This window comes from Daucus carota, chromosome 7 (genome assembly GCF_001625215.2).
Source record: "Daucus carota subsp. sativus chromosome 7, DH1 v3.0, whole genome shotgun sequence".
In the NCBI taxonomy this organism is placed as follows: Eukaryota; Viridiplantae; Streptophyta; class Magnoliopsida; order Apiales; family Apiaceae; genus Daucus; species Daucus carota.
Genome location: NC_030387.2, coordinates 41,248,963 through 41,264,634, shown reverse-complemented (window position 1 = coordinate 41,264,634; position 15,672 = coordinate 41,248,963). Strand labels below are relative to the sequence as shown.

At 43.5% G+C, this 15,672-nt stretch overlaps 2 protein-coding genes across 3 annotated transcripts; both read left to right on the top strand.

The window, feature by feature from the left end:
* The first annotated feature begins 10,879 nt into the window (after positions 1-10,879).
* LOC108195088 (IQ domain-containing protein IQM1) lies at positions 10,880-13,559 on the top strand. Its single transcript, XM_017362021.2, has 8 exons — positions 10,880-11,244; positions 11,334-11,448; positions 11,682-11,747; positions 11,880-11,968; positions 12,079-12,166; positions 12,276-12,506; positions 12,615-12,716; positions 12,818-13,559. Exons 1-8 carry the CDS (start codon positions 10,940-10,942, stop codon positions 13,244-13,246), a joined length of 1,425 nt encoding a protein of 474 aa, XP_017217510.1. The 5' UTR covers positions 10,880-10,939; the 3' UTR covers positions 13,247-13,559.
* A 160-nt stretch (positions 13,560-13,719) lies between these two features.
* Positions 13,720-15,550, top strand: LOC108196164 (protein IQ-DOMAIN 7). Of its 2 annotated transcripts, none has more exons than XM_017363316.2 (5): positions 13,720-13,931; positions 14,009-14,254; positions 14,342-14,542; positions 14,644-14,757; positions 14,843-15,550. In XM_017363316.2, exons 1-5 carry the CDS (start codon positions 13,863-13,865, stop codon positions 15,410-15,412), a joined length of 1,200 nt encoding a protein of 399 aa, XP_017218805.1. In that variant the 5' UTR covers positions 13,720-13,862; the 3' UTR covers positions 15,413-15,550. The 2 variants fall into 2 exon arrangements, with proteins under 2 accessions (XP_017218805.1, XP_017218804.1); XM_017363315.2 differs by having other exon boundaries at positions 14,006-14,254.
* The last annotated feature ends 122 nt before the right edge of the window (positions 15,551-15,672 follow it).

The following is a 15,672-nucleotide window of genomic DNA, read 5'->3' as shown; positions in this document are numbered from 1 at the left end:
AGGGACCGCCTCCGCCGAATGGAGAAGGCCATGTTTGGGGACAAGACGTTGACCCACGAACCAGTGATAGTCGAAGAGATCGAGCAATATCGGCCGCCCCCGGGGAGACAGTTCCCGAAAATGAATGAATTTAACGGGAAGGGCGACCCGATCGATCACTGCGACAAGTACGAGTCCCTTATGACCGGAATGGGGCATTGCGACGTCATGCTATGCAAAATGTTCAAGACCTACCTGAAGGGGTCTGCTACGATGTGGTACCGATCCCTGCGTCCAAGATCAGTCAGTTCTTATGATCAGTTGAAGCGCAAGTTCTTGAGGCACTACTCTCACTTGTGCCGAAGAGAGAAGGATACTGAGGCCCTTATTCATTGCCGACAGAGACCTAATGAGGAGCTGGGCGATTACTTGGCTAGGTTCAAGGAAGAAGCTGGGATGGTCACCAACCTGGATAAAGTGAAGGCTGCAGGATTCCTGACGGCTGGTCTGGATCCGGTGAAGGGTAAGAAGCTCCGATCATCTTTGTACGATATACCCCCCAAGTCGTTGAATGACATTTACTTGCGGGGGGAGAGCATCAGAAGGAAGATGGAGTCCATTGGGGGACATAAGAACGACCGAAAAGATGATCGGTGCAGTTCCCGTACGGATGGCAAGGGAAAAAGAAATGATGGCTACCGAGGCACAAGAGATGAAAGGGATGAGAAGCTGGACAGAGGGACCGAACGAAGGAGAGTTAGAGACAGCACTGTGTTCACTCCTCTGAACACATCTGTCTCCAAGATTCTGAACGAGATTAAGGGGAAACCAGGATTCGTTCGGCCACCGAAGATGAAGATCCCAGATTACAAGAAAAACTCTGATAAGTATTGTGACTATCATCGGGACAACGGTCATAATACCGATGAATGCTACCACTTGAAGAAGTTAATAGAAAGGATGGTCAAGGCTGGTGATTTAAACCAGTACGTTAAAGATCTGAGGGATCGGCTGGGTCCCAAAGAAGATAAAGGGAAGGCGCCCGAAGAGGGTGAGAGGTACAGAGGCGAGGTCCGAACGATATTTGGAGGAACAATTCTGGACCGAAGTAGCAAGACAGCCAAGAAGAAGTACGCCCGACAGGTCTACAACCTCTATAGCATCAACTCCACCAAACAGTCGTATCCTATAATGTTCTCACAAGAAGACTATGAGGACGTTATGCTGCCGCACGAGGATCCGTTGGTCATTAATCCCGTGATCGGTCAGAACAAGATCTGGAAGGTCCTGGTCGATGGAGGAAGTTCTGTTAACGTCCTCTACTACAACACCTACCAGAAGATGAACCTGGAAGGCAAGCAGATCGATACCTGCTATGAGGCACCTCTCTATGGGTTCGGCAATCAGCCCGTCCCGATCGAAGGTACGATCCACTTGCCCTTGTTGCTCTGTAAATCCCCTTATACTGTGGAAAAACAGGTCAAGTTCTATGTAGTCCGAGTCGAGAGTCCCTTCAATGCTATCTTGGGGAGACCTGTTCTCACTGCTTTTGAAGCCATTGCCTCTATTCCCCACCTCAAGTTGAAGTTCCCGACCGAGAAGGGAGTGGGGGAGATGAGAGGTGATCAGAAGGCCGCTCGGATCATTATGTTGGAGGACTTGGAGAAAGACAAGGATCTAGGCGGCGCCGAAGGAAATAAACGGCGCCGAACCGAAGATGGTCCTGGGGGTAGTGGCCATGCCTTACATATTGAGTTGGAGAAGTTTGGGAATGATCTTTCAAACCCGATAGCCGAACCAGGCACTGAGACCGAAGAGGTGGAATTATACGCAGGGTGCTCGGGAAAAATGGTTCGGATCGGTAAAGACATGGAATCAGGGCTGAAGGAGAAGGTGATTGATGTGGTCCGTCGGTATCATGATGTTTTTGCTTGGGAGCCCGAAGATATGCCGGGGTTGGATGAGTCGATCGCTCGGCACAGGCTAAATGTTCATCCACAGGCTGTGCCAGTTAAGCAGAAAAAGAGGAACTTCGCTGTGGAAAGGCAGAAGGTGATTGAGGCCGAAGTGGAAAAGTTACTGGAGGCCAAGTTTATTGAAGAAATCGAGTATCCTGAGTGGTTGGCAAATGTGGTAGTGGTCAAAAAGTCAAACAACAAATGGAGAATGTGTGTCGATTATACCGACCTCAACAAGAATTGCCCGAAGGATCACTACCCTCTGCCGAACATCGATCAACTGATAGATGCCACATCTGGCTATCAAATACTCAGCTTCTTGGACGTATTTTCAGGCTATCACCAGATCGCCATGGATGCCGAGGATATTCCCAAGACAGCATTCATCACCCCGAAGGGAACCTATGCTTACATCAAGATGCCCTTCGGTCTGAAAAACGCGGGGGCCACTTTTCAAAGGATGGTGAACAAAGTCTTTGCCGATCAGATAGGCCGAAACATGGAATGCTACGTCGACGATATGATAGTAAAATCCTTGTTTCGCGATCACGCCGATGACCTCAAAGAATGCTTTGAGACCCTAAGACGGAACAACATGAAGATCAACCCCGCCAAGTGCACCTTCAGGGTTTGTAGTGGCAAGTTCCCAGGGTACATGGTCAGTGCAAGGGGGATCGAAGCGAATCTTGAAAAGATAAAGGCAGTATTAGAAATGGAAGCCCCGAAGACCATTCGGGATATTCAGAAGTTAACTGGGCGACTGGCAGCCCTCTGAAGGTTCATCTCTCGGTCGGCGGAAAAAGCGCTCCCTTTCTTCGAAGTTTTGAAGGGAGCAAAGAATTTTGAGTGGGGGCCGAACTGCATAAAGGCCTTCGAAGAAATAAAGGAATATTTGGTTAAAGCCCCCCTGCTGCTGAGGCCCGATCCGAAGGAGACCCTCCAGCTGTACTTGGCAGTAAGTGACCGAACCCTTGATGCGGTCTTAGTGAAGGAACACGAGAAAAACCAACATCCGGTCTTCTATGTGTCTCATGTGCTGAGGGATGCCGATATCCGAATGCCGAGAAGTTCGCATATGGGCTGGTCATGGCCTCCCGAAAATTGCGACACTATTTCCAAGGGCGAACGATACAAGTGGTCACCGACCAACCTTTGAAGAAGATCCTCAGCCGACCAAAGGCTTCGGGCAGAGTCGTCGCCTGGTCCGTAGAATTGGGGGAATATGACTTAGAGTATGTTCCCCGAACAGCCATCAAAGCCCAAGCCTTGGTTGACTTCATGGTGGAGTGCATTTTTTCGGGGCCGAAGGATTTGGAGCCGAAAGAACAGCTCATCCGGACTCCAGGAAAGTGGAAGCTGTTTGTAGATGGGTCGGTGGCCGGGTCAAAGTGTGGGGCTGGATTGATCTTTTCTAGTCCCGATGGATTTGAGTTTGTCAAGCCATCCGATTCACTTTCCCTTTGACCAACAATGAGGCCGAATACGAAGCCCTCCTGGCAGGAATGGGTCTAGCAAAAAATCTGGAAGTAAGGCATTTGAGGGCTTTCAGCGACTCCATGCTGGTCGTCAAGCACTATTCTGGGGAATATGAACAGAAAGAGCCCCGAACGAAGGCTTACGCCGCCAAGGTACGGGAACAAACTCAGTTTTTCGAAACATTTGAATTAAGCGCCATCGGTAGGGAGGACAATGGCCGTGTCGATGCTCTCTCTCGCTTAGCCTCGGCCGAAACACAAAATTTGACGGGGTCCATCTACTTGACGGAGGTAAAAACTCCTTCGGTCAACAAGAAAGCTTGCCTGGAGATTCATCAAGGCATAAATTGGATGACCCCCATCAGAGCCTACTTAGAGAAGGGGTTCTTGCCTTTAGAGAAGAAGGAAGCTCAAAAGATAAAGTACCGAGTAGCTAGCTACACACTGATCGGGGGCCGACTCTTTAGGCGATCAGTCTCTCAGCCCCTGCTCCGATGCTTGGATTCAGAGGAACAGCTTCTAGCCCTGGAGACAGTTCACGAAGGAATCTGTGGCGAACATCTGGCCGGCCGATCCCTAGCCCTAAAGATACTCCGACAGGGTTTCTTCTGGCTGACCCTTAGAGAAGATGCAGCCAACTATTCAAAGAAATGCCGGCAATGTCAAATCCACAGCAATGTTCCGAAGCAACCCCCAGAAGAAATGACTTCGGTCCTCAGCCCAATACTATTCTCCATGTGGGCCATCGACATAGTGGGAATCCTACCGACCAGCACTCGGCAAGCCAAATACTGCATAGTGGCCATTGACTACATGACAAAGTGGGTCGAAGCCCGACCACTCTCAGCTATCACCGAACAGGCCGCCAAGAAATTCTTCTTGGAGCAGATAATTGTGAGGTTCGGCATACCAATGGTGTGTGTATCCGATAATGGCACTCAGTTTGTTGGGAGGAAGTTCAAAGAGTTCTTGGCCAGCTTCGGCATTCAACAAAGGTTCAGCTCGGTCGGTCATCCCCAAGGAAACGGGGCGATCGAGGCAGCTAACAAGATCATCTTTCACGGAATCAAGAAGCGCCTTGGAGAAGCTAAGGGACTGTGGGCCGAAGAGCTCCCTTGGGTCCTGTGGGCATACCGAACCACTCCTCGCTCTTCGACAGGAGAAACGCCGTTTCGGTTAGCTTATGGGACCGACTCGCTTGTTCCAGTCGAGGTTGGCCTGGAATCTTACCGAACCCAGGTCTTCAATCCTGATACCAATGAATTTGGCCTCCGAGGCAACCTGGATCTCCTAGAAGAAGAAAGAGAAGCCGCCCATCAAAGGAATGTCCGATACCAACAGCAAGCATCTCAATATTATGATTCGGGTATCCGAAAACGTTCTTTCAGAGTTGGGGACATGGTTCTCCGAGACTCGGCTACTTCTATGCCGACGAAGCAAGGAAAGCTTATGCCGAACTGGGAAGGACCTTACACTGTTGTCGAGATCGTTCGGCCGGGAACCTACAAACTAGCAGCTTCGGATGGGAGCCCCATTAAGAATACTTGGCACGCTTCCCAACTCCGGAAATACTATCAGTAAGGCTTCCCGCCTGAACATTTCACTTTCCATTTTACAGTTCTACAGTTATGTAATTATTTGCCTTACGATAAATAAAAGTTCCTATTTCAAATTCTGGATAGTTGTAACTTGTTTAACACTCCGATCGATTTTGTAACTCGGGACAACCTGATCAAGGTACGGGACCGAAGGAGTTGGCCATAATTAACCTAAATATATGCACGATTGTTCTTATCTATAATGGGGCCGATCGAATTCCTAACTTAGAGATAATAACAATCTCCAAATATTGGGGGAATCAAGAGGCATTAGGCTGAAGCCAATTTTTAGGCAAAAGATGTACACTTGTAAATTATGTTAACGTGTATCGAGACTCTTCGGTCGAAGACATACATAAAATTAAATTATCATTAACATGTATCGAGACCCGCTGAACGGTCTAAGACGTACATAGAAGAAAACTCGTATCCAGACCGATCGATCGGCCTAAAAGTTACGACAACTAAAACATGTGTGGAGACCGTTCGGTCGAAGACATACATCATGAATGAAAATCTGTACGCAGATACGAATAAGTATTTAAGGGCAAGCCCGAAGGCAAAATTAAATAAAAGCCCGAAGGCGAAAGATTTTTACAGGAGCCCGAAGGCAAATTGTTTCTACAAATAAAAGCCCGAAGGCCAACACATTACAAAAGAGAAACTATTCCGAGTAATCAGTCTCGGGATCAGAAGAGACAACAAGAGGCTCGTCCGGGTCTTCACGGCCGACCGGATCAAAAGCGCCTTCGTCCAAAAGCAACTTATGATCCAAGCCTTCCTTGTGAGCCCGACGAACCGCCTCGTCATATCCAATGTCGAGGAACCTATCCTCGATCTTCTCCAGGAGCTTCTTGGCCTTCTTCTCCTTCTTGCGGGCGGCTTTCAACGCCAAGTTACGGCGCTGAACCCTCCTGGTCAGGGTGTCGACCTGCCCCTTCAGACGGCCTTCGGACTCCCGAAGGTCCTTCAGATCCTGGTGGTCGGCATTCAGCTCCGTCTTCAGGGCCGCCAGGGTATCTTCAGCAAGATTGGCTCGTATAGTAAGGGCGTTGACCCCGGCCATCTGCTTCTGCATATCTTGAACCTTGTCGGTCACCGCCGCTGCCCAAGGAGAAGCCTGCACAGAAATACACAAGTTAAAGGATGTACGGGATTTATAAAAACAGAAGAAAAGTTGAAGGGTGAGAACACTTACTAAAGAAAGAAAGCACATCAGCTGCTCACAAGCCTGAAGAGCAGTAGCCGAATCATAAGTCCCTCGGTCGGCCGGAAGGACTTGCGGTCGACAGAGATCTCCAGCCACATCTTTAATCCGATCCGGGGCCAAGATCGCAATGGAGTCGGTCGCCAGAACAGACCACTCCGGAACATAAGGCCGGACATCAGAAGAGCCGTCCGGCCTGTTCCTCTTCCTCGAGGCCTCGATCGCCGGAGTCTCTTCGACCTCGGACGCCTTCTCAGCTACCAGATCCGGGCGACCGACTTCGGGAGTCTTCTCCCTGGAAGCATCGGCCTGGACTATAGCCCCGACTGTCGTTTCGCCGCGAGCCTTTGCTTCGGCCTCCTTCCTGGCCGCCATTGCCTTCGCAGTCTTCCGCTTCAGGGCCTCGGTCCGGGAAGACACTACGCAAGAAGACAAGTGTCAAAACAATAAGCAGATATAGACAAAGTAATTGACTATCAAAAGGAAAAGCATAGAAGAAATAAGAAAGACTACCGTCACTACCCCAAAGAGTGAAGAGCCACTCCTTTTCCCGACTCGTCGACAATAGGATTTGGTTCGGCTCCTGGACTTTGTTCAGCTTCTCAAAGTCTTCCAGGTCTTTGCCGACCAGAAGGGGAGTGGTGATGATTGAAGGGTCGACCTCCCTCCACATAGAGAACTTGTGGATCGAATGACCCCCCAAATAGAACCACCGCTCATGGGTCCCTTTATTGCTGGAGTTGGTCTCACACCAGTTCGGTCGGCCGGTTTTGCGGCCGATGGTGTAAAAACCATTGCTCTTGGCATTCTTTTTGAAATCATGGTGATTCCAGAAAAGAGCTGGCCGAGGAGACACGCCAGCCATCAGACACCGATGTTGGAATACGTTTATATACGTAAATCCATTCGGGTCCAACTGTCCCAGGGCGATCCCCGTCTGCTTCAGGAGTTTCTTCAGCAGGGGGAGCATCGGAAGCCGAAAGCCGCACTTGAAGGCGTTCTCGGAGATGCCCACGCACCTATGGCCGTCCTCTGACTCCGGAGTCTGATAGATGCAGTCATTCGCGATGGCCGGGTAAATATCCCACGACCGATGAATCTGGTATTTTATCCGAAACGTCTTCAGATCCGCTTCGGTCAGTAGGGAAGGAAAGTTGGCCATAGGAAACTTCAGCGCATCGCTGAAGTGATCCGCAGCCGAGTAAGAGGTCCCCACAACGTCACCCGAACGATCCATTTGCCTGCAAACGAGAGAAGGCAAACATAAGCCATGTACTCGGAAAGAAAGAAGAAAAGAAAAAGAGGTGAGCCCGAGTACAGAGGGCCGAATCGGGTCGGGCCGACGGGGCTTAAACAAAACCTAACCCTAGAAAACTAACCCAAGCGACAAGACAACACACAAAGAAAGCAGCAAACGGGGAGGAAAAAACAACGGCAAGGCCCGAGTTGAAAACTCGAGAACCGCCGGACAACCCCAGCCGCAATTCTAATCTACGACAACTCATCAAGATGGCATTACAATATAGACAAAACAACAAAAGTCAAAAACTACCAGGAACCAGCAAAAAACAACAAACCGGCGAGAAACTCCCGCCGGGAACAGAGTACGAGAACCGATAAAATCCGGCAAGCATTTTTAAAGCATAAAGACAGCAAGATAAATCGCTAAAGAAAGGAAGACTTACTCGTTGGAAAGAGGAAGAAAACGGTTGCAAGGAAAGGAACAATGAGCACCGCCGGTTGCCGAGTTGCGCCGGAGAAAGTAGAAAGAAAGTAAGGAGAAGTTTGAGAAGATAGTTTGGGAATATAAAAAGAAACTGGTGGTAATGATTCATATTTATAACCTCTCGTGAAAAGGCGCGCCCTATTAATGGCACCCTTTGGAATGCACGGCCCAGATTCAACGCATATCTCGAGGTAACGTCATCCAGCACTCAAGCGACGCCCTACGCCTTTCGGACCGAACGCTTTGAAATCATACCGAAGCACCTGTCGATCTCCCAGCCTAACGCCTCACCCGATCGGTCGGTCAAGACAAACTCAGACTTCGGCCGCGTTAGCAACCCGACCGAAGCCTGGGGACATGTTGGGTTATAAGCCTCTCAGCCCAACTTACCAAGGCCCAAAAGAGGCCCGGTCCATCATTTGAACTCCAACGTCACTATTGCAACGGTCGCGTGAGAGAATCCCGCCTCCTTTACTCGCCATCACTTCCCTCCCGCATCGGGCGGGAGCGTTACAAACTCAGGCTCATCTCCCTCCTATATAAAGTGGGTAAATCAAAGGTAAAAGACACATTCACATACATACTCATGCATACACACTTACGCTTGCAGTTCCATAAACCCAATTCTAGAGCCACTAACTTATTCTCACGCCGGAGGTGAATCGGGGGGACAATCCCTCGCATTCTTCTCTATTTCAGGTCACTTTCAGACTTCGGCATCCGGCGGAACTTTGGCTCCAACACTTTCAGTTTTAATTCGATTTATCACTCCGTTCCAATGTGAACTCTTCATCCAGAAATAACCAGAGATTTCAAGGTTTTGAATTCAATATTATTGAAGGCCAAATCGTACGAGAAGTTTATAACGAAATCCAGGTGCTTGTCTTTCTTTTTTTGTTAATTTTTGTTTTGTTGTTAATTTATGTTTTTTAACATGCCAAGGCTTGAAATAAGGTAGGTCTGGACGAAAGAAAGTGAGATGGGATAACCGCGTGACTCGTGTTTTGGACCGCAGATTGTAATAAGCTAGTAATATGAATGGGTCGGTCGGTACTCGCTTCAACACTTTAAATATGGACCGGTCAAGACTAACGTTTGATTACTTCTTACAACACGTTGGCCACTGGCCCCTGTTTCTACTCGCATCTCTACACTGTACAAAGTTATCACCCGTTGTACTTTTGTTAATCTTATATTTCCCGTTCACAATATCTGTATCCGCACTTTCGGCTGATTTAATCCAACTATTTTAGTAAAATATCGAAAGTAATTTTCATTTTTATTATGCAGTCACGGATTAGAGATAAAAAATAACTAAGTATTTAAACTGAGAATAATCATTGTTTAAATGATTACTCAAGAGCATGAATAGTCGAAAAATGAATAGTCACGGATTAAAGATAAAAAATAACTAAGTACTTAAAATGAGAATAATCATTTTTTAAATGATTACTCAAGAGCATGAATAGTCGAAAAATGATCGTCGTGATTTGGACATAAAAGAAAGTTAAAAATTGTAACTAAATCATGGTTAAAAAGTTTTACTACTTGGTTTAGCCTCTCATAATTTCAGTTAAAAAGTAATAATCGTCAATTTTTTATATATTTACATTAAATTATCATTTTTTTTTTAAAATTGATGATTGAAAATATCATTCCTTCATTCTCTTCCGATTATTTACGTTGAGGGTAAAGGGTTTAACCCTATTGAAATAATATCTTAAATATTCTAGAATGAATAATCTGATATATTTATATTCGATGAAGATAACTCATAAAATAATAGTTGTGAATTGTGATCAGTATTAAACATGTGGTGGTATATTTAAAAATTCTTAAGTTATCCTACATAGATGATAAATATTTCAAGATTAAAAGATGAAATATTAATAAATAATATTATTTTCAAATTAAATGTATCAGTTTTTTCAAAAGATTAAAAAAAATAATTTACATATGATATCTACTTTGAAAAAGAATATTTTTATAAAAAAAAATTACGGAAAACGATAATTTTATCCTTAATCCGGTTCAACTCCCTTAACAGTTAATGGAAACAGACGGTTATTTGGGTGAATCTGTTCTATCCATGTAATGTGGTGATGAGAGTGGATGGCGGTCTATTATTAAACTATACTACTTCTTCTATGACAAAATCTCATTACTTTTCATATTTATTAATTGACTCTCACGAGTCCTATCGATGTCTTGCGGTCTCACTATGCTAAGAAACTACTATACCTTGCTGGATACTCTTGCAGCTTTGAATCCTTCATGTTCAACTCCCCCTTGTAGTCGCAAAACCATTATACTCTAACAAGCAGAAAAAACAAGGAAATTATGGCCGAGAAAACAAGCCCTTTGAATTTTTCAATTCCTTTGTGTTCTCCACTTGAATGTTTGGCAAAATTTCCATTCAAAACAAACCCCCGTTCATGGGACAAAATTGTTCCCTCTGACAACAATTTTTCTAACACGTATATTATGGTACTAAACTTTTGATCATCTTATTCACTGGGTCCTACTTTCTTAATTTCTACATCATTTGTTCTTTTATGTTCTTGTTTTCTTGTTAGAACGGTTAGCACTATATATATGACTGCAACAGATCCATTTCTCTAGGAGTATATTTATCACAAGTTGCTACACACATATAACACATTCAGAAAAGACATTTTAGTCCATAAAGTCGAAAGCTTTTTGGTGCTTGTAAATTTTACTCCAGACACTCGAAAACTTTTGGTTTTCGATAGATTTTACTTTAGAAAGTCGAAAGCTTTTGGTTATTGATATATATATAGGTAATCAGCAACTTCTAAATTGGAACTTGGTTCCTGATCTCATAATGCTTCATCATCCAACATTCATAGTTTATTATTACAAATGAGTGTTCTTTCTTATTCATTGTATGTTTTCTTTTTAAATCCGCAGGTTCTTGAGTTCATAAGTCTGGCCAGGCAGTTTTATTGGTTGGACTGATCATACCGCCTGTGCAGATGGGAGTAGATTGTTTCTCGAAAAAGCCATGCCTTGAAGAATCTCCAAGCTTCAAGAATAGGGATTCGAAAAGGCTCAGCTTAAAGAGAACTGTGTCTTTTAAGAAAAGAATTCAGTGTGATGGAGATCATGAGTTCATGCACCACATAAATTCTCCGACTGATCGTCCCAAGACGCCAATTCTGTTCTCCCCAGGACCCGTCAGCGGTCTCGATGCAGCTGCACTGAAAGTGCAGAAAGTGTATAAAAGTTACAGAACCAGAAGAAACCTTGCAGATTGTGCTGTTGTAGTGGAAGAGCTCTGGTGTGCTCTCTTACTTTTTATGTTTTTGCAGAAACAATGAATTTTTATAATAATTAACTTAATTTAGCTATTTTTATTATGATTTGTAGGTGGAAAGCCTTAGATTTTGCAGCATTGGAGCGGAGCTCAGTATCATTCTTTAGCATTGAGAAACCAGAAAGCGCCGTTTCCAGATGGTCTAGGGCCAGGACCAGGGTAGCCAAGGTATAATTTTTCGAAACTCCTCTTTAGGTCTATTTTACTAGACCAAGAATGTGGAAAAACAATTTCAGGCAGTTCAAAGCTGTACTGTTTATAGGTTATTCAAAAGTGTTTTCTTTGACATGAGCAAATTTGAATTGACCTGAACAGTAAAGAATTCAAAAAAACTTTTTCTTTGACTTGATGTTCATTATAGCTTAATGAATACAGTGCATATGGTGCTTGCACTTTTGTAGGTTGGAAAGGGATTGTGCAAGGATGAGAAGGCTACAAAATTGGATCTCAAACATTGGCTTGAAGCTGTGAGTACAATGCACAATACTTATTCATGTCAAATCTAACTTTATTAAACAAATGTGTTGCTAGTCAAGCAAGGGATGCCAGAACTTTACTTAAATTATATATGTTGATTTAGTTTTAATATTGGTTGGCAGATTGATCCACGACATCGATATGGACACAATTTAAGTCTGTACTACGATGCATGGTTCATTAGTAAGAGCTGGCAACCATTCTTTTACTGGTAATTCTAGAAAGACATCTGAGAACATCTATATTATTATGAAGTGCTTCATTTCACTGCAACCTTTCTTTGCTTTCTAACATACTTCTTTGTCTCGTGACAAAATGAAGGCTGGATGTCGGAGATGGCAAAGAAATTAATCTTGAGAAATGCTCCAGGACTGTGCTACAGAAGCAATGCATCAGATATCTCGGCCCAGTAAGTTTTTCATGACAACAATTACCTGGTGTTCACTTTATATAATGAATTGCTATTGCATTTTGATGGTAGAAGAGTCCTCATGTTTGGATCGTATTCTAACGTGCAGATAGAGAGGGCGGAATTTGAAGTGATCATAGAGAATGGAAAACTTCTCTACAAACAAAGTGGGAAGTCTTTAGAGACTGTGAATGGCTGCAAGTACATTTTTGTCCTCAGTACCTCAAAAATTTTATATGTTGGGGCAAAGAAGAAAGGCCAGTTCCAGCATTCTAGTTTTTTATCCGGTGGTGCTGCCACTGCAGCGGGCCGCCTGGTAGCCCATAATGGAGTTCTTGAGGTAAGTTACATTTGTTATTGTAACCGCATTATGGCAATCATATGCATGCAGTATTTGTTCAGCCACAAACATATATTTCTGAGTATTACTGATTTTTACATTTTTTAGGCTATATGGCCTTACAGTGGTCATTATCATCCTACAGAGGAGAATTTCATGGAGTTTATTAGCTTCCTGGAAGATCACCGTGTTGACCTTAGCAATGTCAAGGTAATTGCATAGTCACACGCGCATTATTAATAACAATGATACGGCACTTCATGATACTACATAGTTCTAGTTATTTATATATTAATGATTGTTTGATGCAGAAATTCGCGGTGGATGAAGATGTTCCACCCTTAAAAGTCATTGCAAACGACAGGCCTAAGTCCGATGTAGTCAAGGCTCTATGTTCAGATAACATTCCATCTGCTAATGAACCATCAGCTGACAGCATCAATGTTGAGACTTCTCGGAGCACTGTAAAGGAGCCTCATTTTGAATTACGAAGAGCACTATCTTCCAAATGGACTACAGGGACTGGTCCTCGGATAGGTTGCGTAAGGGAATACCCTGCAGAGCTACAATTTCAGGCTCTGGAACAAGTCAATTTGTCTCCAAGAGTGCTCATGGCTGGCTCTTCAACAGCCTGCTGTCCAATACCTTCACCAAGACCATATCCAAGAATACATTTATCACCAAAAGTTTCTAACATTGGTCTGACTAGCCCCAGAATAACTCTTCATAAGTCTAACTAGAAATTTACAGACCGTTTCACTTAACTTATAAGTAACTCAACACAAGAGTTCCCGTTCTTTTCTTTTTTTCAAGGCTCTGTAATCCAAACCAGCAAATTTTTTTCTCGGCCTTGATTTTTTTTTATTCTTTTGCTAGAATTGGCCTTGAATTTTGTAGGTCAATTTACATTGGGATTTGGTTCATTTGTTGTAATCATGCTTGAATTATAGGCTAGATGAAGACAAATTGTTTAGTATAGAATAAAGAAATTTCATTATTTGAAATTTGAATGTCATGTTTGTACTACTTTTACATATGAATCTTTTCAGAATAAAGCTAGTTTCTTCTACAGTACACCAAAAAAGTAGTGTTCCAAACCAGAACATTTAATCTTATTATAATCTGTATTAATCAAGTACTAATTAATCAAACTTATTATTATGATAAGTACTTATAAGCGGGATTAGTAGTTCAAACTCATGCATCAGATAGCACTTTTCCCTCACTTTATACTTGCTCTTTTCTTTTCGACTTCAAATTTCAAATAAAAAACACTGTTCGATACGCTCTTTTTCGAACATTTCATTCTTTATATGACAAGTAACTGAGTGAAAACATTACACCAAAGAATTTGAAATGGGTGCCTCTGGAAAATGGATCATATGGTTCATTAGTCGCAGAAAAATTCAAACAACACGCGATCCAGTAAGTGAAAACTAAATTTTTATGCAGTTTTCTTTATTTTTTTGTTTTGTGTGTGAAATTATTTGGACTTGCAGCAGAAGATGGTAGCTGGAAAGAGTAGGAAATGGAAGTTATGGAAGAGTTCTTCGTCTGAGAATGAGGTTCAGACGTCGTTGAAGGTTCCTACGACGAAAGTGGAAGATCGGTTGTCTGTATCAGTGGACTCTGATTCTCCTTATGTGGTTGCTTTGGCTACGGTTGTTCGAGCTTCTGCTAGAGATTTTATGGTGGTTAGACAGGAATGGGCTTCTATTCGCATCCAAACTGCTTTTCGTGCTTTCTTGGTAACTATTTAGGATAATTTTTTTCATGTTTCAAGTGTCATTTTGGTTAGTCTTCCTTATTTTGACATAAGGTTTTATGATCTGAAGGCAAGACAGGCTTTAAGGGCCTTAAAAGCATTGGTGAGGCTTCAGGCTATAGTTCGGGGACGATTAGTCAGGAAGCAAGCTGCTGTGACATTGAAGTGCATGCAGGCTCTTGTTCGAGTACAGGCTCGAGCCAGAGCTCGTGCTTGCTCAGAAAGCCAAGCTTCTGAGGATGACCTCAATGACAATGGTTTTATCAACCAGGTTTTGTTAATCTAGTCCTCATATTTCATCTCTTCTGTTTATTTTTTTTATTTCAAGAATCATTCCAGTCAGATTACTAAAACTTTATCCATCACAAACAGGGTGAATGGTGTGATAGCCCCGGAACAATAGAGGAAATGCAAGCTAAACTAAAGATGAAGGAAGAAGGAGCAATCAAGAGAGAAAGAGCACTTACTTACGCCATCCAACAACAGGTAATCGATGATTTCTCTTGATAAAATCTTCGTATATTCCTTCGTCTTGTGTCCAAATAGTACATTTCAACTTGTTATCTTACAGCAACTGAGAAAGAAAGAATTTGGCCTTAATTCAAGAAAAAACAAGGTAGCCACGCCTAAAGTTAGCAAGAGCAGCTCCGGTTGGAACTGCTTAGAAGGTTGGATGACCCCTGTTTCTAAGCACAAACAAGATTACAGCGTTTGGCCTTGCTCCAATTCTTCAGAAAGTGATAGTGTCAAGATCACCCGGAACAACATATCCACTCGGATTTCTGCTAGACCTTGTATAACTAGTCCAATTATTCGCTCAACTTCAGGGCCATGCTCTGAACTGTTTTATGATGACAGTTCAACATCAAATTCATCCGCATCCACTTTTGGAACTCCGAGGTCCAGCAACTCGCAATCAGAGCGTACTACTGCTAAACGAAACTACATGAACCTCACGGAATCAATCAAGGCCAAACAACGAGCTTCCAACCATTTGTCTCGCAATGTGAAGGACCATGCAACAGAGAAGCTCCAATTGCGAAAGAAATCAAGTCCGCTTTCAAAAATGTTGGCTAGAAGAAGCAGTGATTGTGATATGTACTCCGATGATATGGAGGATCTATACCCTCCACTGATATAACAATCGTTTCACAGATTATTACATACTCTTTGGTTCTTCTCTTTCCGAGTTCAACAGCTTGTTGGCTAGCAAGTGAGGATCCCATTGTAATTTTCAAAATGCTAGACGTTTGTGATTTCTCCTGTAATTTTACGTTTTCTAAATTTTACAGTTACAGTCCCTTCATATATATTTATAATCTTTACAGAAGCAGCTTGAATACAGAGTATCAAATATGTAACTTCACTGTGTAAGTTCTAGTGTCTGTTTCTGTTACTCTG

Bases quoted from the DNA above. Each gene is read 5' to 3' on its own strand.
- LOC108195088 (XM_017362021.2), top strand. From the start codon at position 10,940: ATGGGAGTAGATTGTTTCTCGAAAAAGCCATGCCTTGAAGAATCTCCA. The intron at 11,748-11,879 runs GTGAGTACAATG...ATTGGTTGGCAG, and splicing joins TCAAACATTGGCTTGAAGCT to ATTGATCCACGACATCGATA. The intron at 12,717-12,817 runs GTAATTGCATAG...TGTTTGATGCAG, and splicing joins TTGACCTTAGCAATGTCAAG to AAATTCGCGGTGGATGAAGA.
- LOC108196164 (XM_017363315.2), top strand. From the start codon at position 13,863: ATGGGTGCCTCTGGAAAATGGATCATATGGTTCATTAGTCGCAGAAAA. The intron at 14,255-14,341 runs GTAACTATTTAG...TATGATCTGAAG, and splicing joins CTGCTTTTCGTGCTTTCTTG to GCAAGACAGGCTTTAAGGGC. The intron at 14,758-14,842 runs GTAATCGATGAT...GTTATCTTACAG, and splicing joins CTTACGCCATCCAACAACAG to CAACTGAGAAAGAAAGAATT.